The sequence below is a fragment of the Juglans microcarpa x Juglans regia genome, chromosome 3S (assembly GCF_004785595.1).
Source record: "Juglans microcarpa x Juglans regia isolate MS1-56 chromosome 3S, Jm3101_v1.0, whole genome shotgun sequence".
Taxonomy (NCBI): Eukaryota; Viridiplantae; Streptophyta; class Magnoliopsida; order Fagales; family Juglandaceae; genus Juglans; species Juglans microcarpa x Juglans regia.
The window spans coordinates 24607549-24617577 of record NC_054599.1 but is presented as its reverse complement, the minus strand read 5'-3'; the positions used below and the strand labels follow the sequence as shown (position 1 = coordinate 24617577).

Below are 10029 nucleotides of genomic sequence, written 5' to 3'. Positions count from 1 at the left end.
ATTCTATTTTTAACTTGAATCTCAACTCATCTCATCTCATCTCATCTTATTTTTTAAAATAAACGAGACCTGGTAAATTTCATGATACAAAATCTGAAAACCCAGAAGTTAACCCACAGAACAAAAGGAAAAGAAAATAATTATAATCAAAGACTAATCAAACATCTTGGGCAGTTTCAAACGTTGTCACCGTGTATGTTTCATATACCATGCCATGCAAATTTTAGTTTACAGCTCAAGGTTGCTCCTGACAAAAAGAAGATCATAATACAGGACAGTAGGAAACAAAGAGTACTGATCTTATTTTGAAGTCCAACTGAACTTGCTGTTGTTTACACCTTGAATACAAAAAAAAAAAAGAAAGAAAAAGATAAAAGGAAGAGTATATAGAACAGATATAATTGTATGTAATGATCAATGATATACAAGAATCATCCTTAAAAGTTACTCCCGCAATTTCAGTTGCTTGCTTCTCAGTGATTACTAGTATACATGTTTAAACCACCGTCGCGACATACTTCCATGTTTCTGATCCAAATCATGCACTCAAAGTCACTTTTGTGCTGAGGCTTTAGCCTCAATGAGGTATAATTATCCTCCCGGGAAAAAAAGGTATGACAGCTTTGAATTATTACCTTGATGAAAAGAATCGGCAGTACTTTCTCTAAGATCTCCTTGGGGATGGGATTGGGGATGTTGGAGGCTTCAAATCTTCATACCTGGTTTTTTATTGGCAAAAGAAAAGTAAAAGTTTAGTTCATAAGATGGTAGTCCCCTATAGTATTAAAGGGACGTTACCTAAATCAGAACTGTGTGAAATAAAAAACAAAAACAAAAACAAAAATGAACCATGTAGAATGAAGATGGTTTTAGTGTTTATTTATCTTTATTTAGAAAAGCTTGACAGAGCAGAATGATCTAGTAAAATTTAAATTCCCCCTCTAGATAACCTTCACAAAAATGTGTCAAATGAAAAGAACCAAAGATGGAAACCCAGGAAAAACTCACATAGTAAAAGGCGAAAGTGGTCTTGGCTTTGGTCCAGCATGATGCTGTTTATCCCTTGGTTCATCTGATGTTAGAGATTGAGCTATGTTGTTGACTGACAAGGTACCTCCGTTGGATCTGCCATCTATATTAGGTGTTGGGAGGATTGATGCAGTTGGTGCACTAGGAGACGGAGATGTAGGGGGCTTCAGGTCATCATATCTGAAAACAGAGTTTGCCCATAACATGTGAATAGTAAAATAAAGAATAAGATGCAAGGGAAAGCAAACAAAAGGTTTATATCAAACCAAAAATCAGTTAATAGCTTGTCGTGTTGCCTTTATGGATTCCAGGTTTGAGAACACAAATATATATATATATATATATATATTGACTTCATCCCTCAGGTAGATGGGTATAATGTAAAAGAACACCTTTTTTTTTTTTCCTTTTCTAGTTTATTGTAGCAGAAACACATTGGAATATTAAGCAACTGAGGGGGAAATCACCATGACGCCTATGTCTGGAAGGGGAAAATTGGTATCATATTGTTCATGGATCTTCACAACCAAGAGATATGCCAATATTCTGCACACAGCATCCTTTTTCACCCTAAACAGCATACATGAGCCATTTGAAAACATATTGGAGCATTTTTTCTTTTTTGAATTATAAAGCAGAATCTGCTTCCAGGCCGGATTTATTTTGTCTATGCTTTTGTTTCTTTAATTGATTCTTGTTGGGAGGCTGCAAACAAGAGGCTGCACTCCTGTGACAAGTATTTTGCTAAGTGGCCTTGATGGGACAAATGAACCTTTAGCCTTTATAGATGGCACAAAATAGGGGATGGGAATATACATAACAAGAATCTTACTAGCAAACTTAAGATTGGAGATTATTATAGTAGCTGTTCATGATCATTAATAGACTTACACAGCGTAGGGTGAAGAATGATAAGTTGAACTCTGGGGAGGAACTTTTTCAACAACACCAGTCACAAGAGTCTTTGCTACATCATTGCCTCCAGTAGATGGTGGTAAAGGTGTTTCTTTGGGACCGCTTGGTGTTGGGGATGGAGAGCTGGGTGGCTTCAAATCCTCATAACTACCAAAATGAATCAGCTCATAAAAAAAAATTGTCCGATTTCTAACTATATCAATGATGTTTATGTTTTTCCAACCAACAGGTGCAGTAGAAGATACTGGTGGTTCAGATCATCTAACTGTGAAATTTTCATTCTTGACATATATTTGGTCTGAAGGCATAATGAGATTTTCAGGTTTGATTACTTATCATCACAGTGCCCAAGTTCCAAATGTTGTAAAAACTGCTTCTGGAGAGGGTGACGTAGGTGGTCTTGATTCTTGATAACTTTGAAAATGGGAAAACCAAAGGAAGCAATTGGTTGCCATAAAAAAATATATATTTCAGACAAGGCAAGACATATATCTTCTTACACAATATAAGGAGAGAGTGGTTGTGCTGTCATTGTTTTTGCACTGGAAGATTCCTTCTTAATTGGAGTGCTTGGTTCCTCAGATTTGACAGTCACAGATGGTGATGAATCAGGCAGACCTGCAGCACCCGATTCCTGATGACACAAAAGGTAACAATTCATTTGGCTCCTTCCGTGGTTAGCTATAGTTTCGCTTCTGACATATCAAATTAAATAGTTAACACAGTGGATTTATGGCAAGGTGCCTATGATTCACCCTCCTACCTAGCCACGGGCAAGCAATTATCTCCTGACCGGATATAGGCAAGAGGTAACTAGAGAGATGCCACTTCTACTTCAGGATGTTCAATACTCTCTTATTTTCACACAACAAACTATTTAAAGGCAATGCTTGAAAAAGAAGGATTATCAAAACTCTAGATATACCTGAGATGAATTATGATAGTGAGAAAGGTGAAAGCTCACATGACACTAATGACAACAAATGAATCAGTAAGGAACAAAAGAATCAGGTTTTAGCCTTTTGGGGTAAAGCACTTCTCACTAGTAAAGAGGTAAACTTCTGTAGATAGTTAAAAGATGAAGAACGTTCTGCTTAGATAAACCATAGCAGTCAAATATAAAGCACTGCCATGTGGTTTGAATTTTTGCTTCAGTAATTTAAGCCTCAAGTTGTCCATGCAAGTTCGATGTCCATGGAATACAAGTCAAAGTGTTCTTCACCTACTTTATTTTACTTGGAAAAAATTGTTCTTCACCTACTTAGGCAAGAAAATAACTAAACTACCTCTGGTGAGTAGATGTCAACACGTTGAGATGGGATCTTTTTAAGAAGTTCCTCCAAGGAAGTAATTGGCGCAGTTGTCTCTGCAATTACCTCCACTACTTTACAATATGAAAGGCTCCTGTTTTTGGCCATGACTGCCATGAGCTCTGCCACCTGCATCAACAGAGGTTGCTTTTGTCTTTTGATAGGAAAATAACATGTTTCTTTGACCAAATATAACTATGGATGACTCTTTAGCATTTGAACTTTTAGTTTCACTACTTTGTCGATATAATAGAGACATTTTCTTCCTACGGGATGTAACATGCACTATTGGTTTACTCAAGTTCTCCAATGTTGAGAAAGCAATCAACAAATGATTCACAACATTCCCTAGCATCAAAATGGATAAACCTATTATTTAAAGCATCATTTTCAATTCTTTCTCTTAAATTCCTGAGCAAGTACAAAATGTTTGGGAGAGAAAAATATATCTGTGAAGAAAAAAAGAGCAGAAAAAGAGAAGTAACAAAATCACAAAATATACTTACAAGATAAGTAAGCAAGACAAAATTTTCTATCTATTGATGAAGTACTCCATGGATATCTGTTTCCATGTGGCCTCAATCACCTATACAATGACTGGTCCTCGCCTTATGATTCCAGTCAAATAATAAAATGCCCCAACCTCAGTAGTAAAAGTGGGACGCAACTTAGCTATCACCTTTGCAAGCTTTATTTATTGGCATGCCAACATTCAGACAGCTTTTAATCATTCTTCAGTAACACCGATTGAATTGTGAATAAATTGAATGATACTCATTGCGAAATCATCACTTGTCCCAAAAGCTTAAGCTCATGGGAAGAGGTAGATTTTATTATTTAATTTATATCTTAACACTCCACCTCACATGTGGGCCAGACTCTCCCTCAATGAGTAGACCCAACACGTAGAATATTTAATTAAATGGGGTAAAGTGTAGAGTAAAGGTTTGAACTCAAGACCTCTGCTCTGATACCACATGAAATCACCACTTGTTCCAAAAGTTTAAGCACATGAGAAGAGAGAGATTTTATTATTTAATTTATATCTTAATACTCTCTCTCAATGAGTGGGTCCAACACGTAGAATATCTAATTAAATGTGGTAAAGTGTAGAGTAGGGATTTGAATTCAGGACATCTGTTCTAATACTATGTAAAATCACCACTTGTTCTAAAAGCTTAAATTCAAGGGAAGAGGTAGATTTTATTATTTAATTTATATCATAACACTCCTGAACGGATTGAATGATACTATGAGTTATCAGTAATAAATAATAGAAGTAACAATCAATTGGGAGTTCCGGTCAGGGCTAAGTTTTTATCGTAACCTTCTAAAAATTTGCATGGAAAGAATACCTGAAGGTTTGACACCTGGCCACCAAATAAAGTATCTTCCTGAGAGAGGGTAGTATTATGAGTTTCCTTGTAAGCATCAGTAGGCCGCTCCATGCCTCCAGGTCTCACTATCTGAATAAGACTATTAAATGAGTAATAAAACACCAAAAATACCATATTTGATCAAACTTTTCAGCAGTTAGTACTATTAACACTAACAGTGTAGGGAAGTCCACTGGCTAGCAGTGCTTCTTCTGCCTTCCTTTTCCATATCAGGACTCCCCAAAACAAACTATAGAAGCAGAAGATAAAGACCATCAATAAAATAAATCTAACGATTTAGAAAGTACAGACTGGTTCTCTTTTATTGATACCGAGCTAATCAACATACTGGAAACTGTGAGGAGGAAAGCTTCCAGACTTACTTCAAAATAGCAGCAGGAAACCCAACCTTATTCGTTCCCAGTGAGGTAAGCAAAATGAAGTGTTTAACTTTTGCAATAGTTGCTGCACAGTAAAATAGGTGATAAAATTTCTTGCATTTTTAAGCTTAAGCAAAAAATAATTGGTTGACATAGTCAACTTTTGTCCACAAGATGAAAAGGCAACTGACACCACATTTTTCAACCTGTCACCCCAAATCACAGATTTTAAGGCAAACAAAGAAGACTATAAAACTGTTGTTTGGCCCTGCCTGAGTTCAGAAGCCCATTCCAGGCCAAGTCCAAGGAAAGTTGGAACTTGATAATTCACAAGCAGGGTTTAACTCTGCAAAGTTCAGACAACTTAAAATCATGTGTTTGACTTAAAACTAATTGCACAAGGTTCAGGTGATTTAGAACTCTCTCGTTCAAAGTTATTTAACCCAAAATTGTCCAGTGAGACCATGCAGAACTTGGCAGGTCTAAGCAGCATTCCGCAAGAGGAAAACAAAAATTTCTTAGCAAGATTTACTAAGAACAACTAATTAATTAATTTTTTTTGTTCTGTAGATTTCTTTTGTGTCCGACAGAATGAAATATTATGAGATTTCAGCCAGAATATGAAACCATGATGGGTGTTAAGCCAAAATACTTGAACCAGGAAAAGCCATAACCAGCAGTATCTTCACTCACCTGCATTAATAAGGTTTTTGGTGGCCAGGTAGTCAATCCGATAAGGTCCAGTGACATCAAAGACCTCCTTCTCACTGGCACCGATGCAGCATATAACCACAGATGCATTGCCTAATGCTGGTCCAATCTGATCTTGTTTCTCTAAGTCACATTCCACAATTTCAAGCTTTTCTACAGCTGGGCTAAAGACCAAAAACAACCTGTTATATGCTATAGGAGTAGATTTTGTTAAGGGCAATGTTCATATCCAACCTAAGTTTCAAAATATAATAGCATCTACATGTAATAAGAAAGTGAAACACTGAAAGCTTTCTTTTCTTACGCTGAGTTCCTTCACTTGCAGTTTCGACATATAGCTTCACTTGTTTAACACTCTGCAATGGATCATTAGTTTCTCAATACCGATATATTTTAGAAAAAAGGGTGGTAGTAGAATAACATAATTAACAATTAAACTTGTACTTGCACAAGAGTTTCTGCTTTCTGTGCACTCCTCACACCAGCTCTGACTCGGAACCCAAGTTTCAAAAGTTCCCTGAAAAACATCATGAAAGCTCAACATTTTTTGAAAATCAGGCATTCTGTTGAATGATAATTTATATAAAGTTGAGTTGAAAGCAGAAAGCAACCTCACAGTGCGTGAGCCAACTCTACCAGTGGCACCAGCAACAAAGACAAGATCATCGTCTTTCAAATCTTTTTTCTTTGGAAGTGCTTCAACTGCCTCTGACCTGACTTTTGCTGTGCCTTGTAGGAAAACCATAGAAAACAATACACAATCAAATGACATGCAAAGACAACTACGTTTTGGCACACCCTAAGCCTAAGGTGGAAGGGAGTGGCAGGAGAGGGAATGAAAAAAAAAAATCTCCCTTTAATTAACAGGTCAAGTTAGTTACTAAACACACACACACATGCCAAGCATTTATGTAGTTCAGCACCTTCCTACAAAAGCATAATCGCATGTTGAACAGTACAGTTGCAGTTGACCAAATGACGTTCCTCATTGCTTTCTTTAATTGAAATTACATAAGTTCTTCATTCGTTGACATGATTTAGAAACACCCTCCCCTAAGCTTGACACTTTCCCTAATTATTTAAAAATAATCCACGTCTCTGTAGAATATATACACATTAATTGCCCCCTCCCCCTCCCATAGTTTGACTTCACGTAATGCTCAAAGACCAATAACTTCCTCCCCACCACCATGTTACCACTATGATATCTTGCACACGTCTGCTGCGAAAGGTCAACAACTTTATATGGGCCGATTGAGAAATTGAAACTCAAAGGCAACTAATGCAGGGGGTGGAATTGGAAAACATGATGCCAAATTTCACTACGTTTTTATGATGAAAACTTATTTAATAGCAGGAAGCCCATCCGTTCATGACATAGGGAGATAGATACGAGATCAAAAGATCAAAGCTATATAAGATAGATAACAACCCAAGACAAAGGAGTCAAAGTCTTGGTTAAATTTGAGCATACCCATTTCACAAGTTGATAAAATGTGGGAGAATTAAGCATATACCTGAAGCTTGAGCTCTGGTACTAAGAAATTTGAGCTTTCTGGCAGTTGAGCACCCGTTTGAATTGCGAAATTTGAGGACTTGGCCATGCACAAAAGGTTTCTCAATGAAGCCACTAGGGAATAGCGAAGATGGTATAGTGGTTAAAGCCGGTGACTGTAGAGAGCAACCCTCCATTGCCAGGGAACGTTTTCGGAAAATTGTAGAGAAAGAAACTGTATATTATGCTGTGGTGCTATTTTAGCCGCGGAGTTGTGCAACACTCGATCCACTCCATCTGGATATGATGGGTCCCGCAAAGGATCGACAATATTTGCGACTCATGCAAATAAATTCAAATCAAATTTGCCGTAAAATTTAAGGCTCCATGTCATTGAAGAAACCCGAATGTGTATTTAATTTACTTTGACAACAAAAATTAAGACAAATAAATAATTAAGAACCAATAAAATAGCATGCAATTTGTTGGCGTTGCTGCTCATATGAATCAATAAGCATGCCAACCTCATAAGTCAATCATTTCTGCATGGTCAAGTAATATTAAATTTTTAAAAAATTTTATTTATCATCGACACACCACACATCTTATATAATTTTTTATTTTTTTCTCTTATCAAATATGTTGTGTATGGATGATGAGTATGAAATTACCGCTTATCTCAAAATTTTAAGCTTATAGGAAGATGTAAATTTTATTATTTATTTTATATCTTAACATACTCTCTTAAGTGTGGGCCAGACTCAATCCCAATATATGATCTAATACGTGAAATATTAAATTAAATAGAGTAGAGTATAGAGTTAGGATTACCATGTGAAATCATCATTTATCTCAAAAGTTTAAATTTATAAGAATAAGTATATTTTATTATTTATTTTATATCTTAACAATAAGTAAAAGAACTCAATTGATTTAAGATATAGTTTTGTTGAGTATCATTAATATTATTCTGTGGACAAAAATAAATATGTATGCTTTACTTTATGTATTTATTGTTATTTGATTAGTAAAGAGTAGAGACATCCATGATGCTTTATGGAAATATTTTTAAGATATAGTTTTTTTTATTGAAAAATAGTAGAAGGGGTTAATTGTAGGTGCCTTTCCTACTTAGGTGTGACTATAATAACACCCTACTCACAAAGAATCTGATAGGAGGGATTTAGACAATCGAAAGCCAAAGACGCTCGTTCAAATCTAATATGTCATATCATAGGCTCTGTCATTACTAGAAAATTCAATAAATTTTAGGCGATTAATTCTATTAGTCTAAAGGAAATTTATATTTAAATTCGAGTTCAAAATCTAATATATGTCCAACTACTTATAAATTTTCAAGTGATTTGATATATATTAGGTTTTCAAAAACATTTTCAAGATAGTTGATGTTATCATAGTTAAGTTTTGTGATGTTGCCATTAAAGGCATGCATAAGACTTTTAGGTCTTGTTTGTTTATACATATGAGACGATAAATATATAAATAGTAATGAAATAATTTATGAATAATAGTAAAATAATTTAAGTTAAGATATTTTATAGGGTTTTAAAAAATGAGAAAATAATAATTAAAATATTATAAAATTAAAATATTATTTTTAATATTATTTTTATTTTACGATTTGAAAAAGATTAATTGTTTTTTATGTTTTATTTAGAAATTTGAAAATTTTGTAATGATTAGATTAAGTTAAAATTTTAAAATTGAAAAGTATTTGTGTTTAAATAATATTTAAATATTGATATGAGGTAAGATGATTTATAAAACCAAATGAAACCTCAATCATCTACAATTGGATTGAATTTCAACATATGTCGTATAAAATGAATTTCAATTTGGGTATCTCAGTAATTTTCACTATTATTTATTATTTTATTATTATTTTTCACTTACATTTTATTACTATTCACTATTATTTAATATTTTATTATTAATTTTTCATTATTTTTTTATTACTATTCACAAAATGTCTCAAAATATCTCACTATACAAACACAACCGAACACCATTTGCTGATAGTCTGGTAATTGGGTTGGCGAGGGTCTTCGTGAGAGTAATAGTAGTATTTCCCAGGTAATAAATAAATAATAATAATAGTATGATATTAATAAGAATAATAGGCGGTAAAACAGACCATATACATGATAGCAAATAGAACAGGCAGTATAACCAACCATATACATGAGGAAGTAAATAATATAAAAAATAGATATGAAATAAATTTTTTCATTAAAAATATAGTACTTACAAAGAGACTAATTCTCAAAGGAGTTGGAAGCTTGAGACATGATGACATGATAAAGTAGAGCAAGAAAGAGATTTCCTAATATTACTTTAGTATCAATATTTTTTACTAAAATAAATGTTGTTTTAAAAAAATTCCATTATTACAGATATGTGTATTGGATAATTTATAATTTATATTTAATTTTGTTCAATTGGTTTGTGATAATATTTATTTTATTTTTTCAAAATATTTAAAAGGTATTAATCCCTCTTGTATACAATTTAAGTCTGCTCCTGCATCTAATAGGGCAATTGTAGTAAAAGAAAATTATTGATTAATTGAAACTGTTACTTCAGCATACAATTTTTGAAAATTTATCTTATCAAAAATATTAGTGAAATTGTTTGTTTTATCTTTTATAACTAATGTTGAACATTCTCCTTGTTCTATATTATGTTATTTATTATGAAGATTTTTCTCATTTTTTTGTATTTTTAATAATATAATTTATTGTAATAATTGTTCATTTGAGACTTCTAATTTAAGATTAGATGTTTTTTAAATT

At 33.6% G+C, this 10029-nt stretch overlaps 1 protein-coding gene across 8 annotated transcripts; it reads right to left on the bottom strand.

The window, feature by feature from the left end:
- Positions 1 to 371: 371 nt before the first annotated feature.
- LOC121258337 (protein TIC 62, chloroplastic) lies at positions 372 to 7469 on the bottom strand. Of its 8 annotated transcripts, none has more exons than XM_041159835.1 (14): positions 7239 to 7466; positions 6333 to 6444; positions 6166 to 6238; positions 6026 to 6077; positions 5704 to 5880; positions 5014 to 5095; positions 4808 to 4880; positions 4610 to 4720; positions 3231 to 3383; positions 2445 to 2578; positions 1921 to 2091; positions 1009 to 1209; positions 636 to 719; positions 372 to 528 (listed from the first exon to the last, which is right to left on the bottom strand). In XM_041159835.1, exons 1-13 carry the CDS (start codon positions 7411 to 7413, stop codon positions 665 to 667), a joined length of 1569 nt encoding a protein of 522 aa, XP_041015769.1. In that variant the 5' UTR covers positions 7414 to 7466; the 3' UTR covers positions 372 to 528; positions 636 to 664. The 8 variants fall into 8 exon arrangements, 7 of the variants coding, with proteins under 7 accessions (XP_041015769.1, XP_041015765.1, XP_041015767.1 ...); XM_041159831.1 differs by having other exon boundaries at positions 372 to 563; positions 6333 to 6450; positions 7239 to 7465; XM_041159833.1 differs by having other exon boundaries at positions 372 to 558; positions 6333 to 6450; positions 7239 to 7465.
- Between the last annotated feature and the right edge of the window lie 2560 nt (positions 7470 to 10029).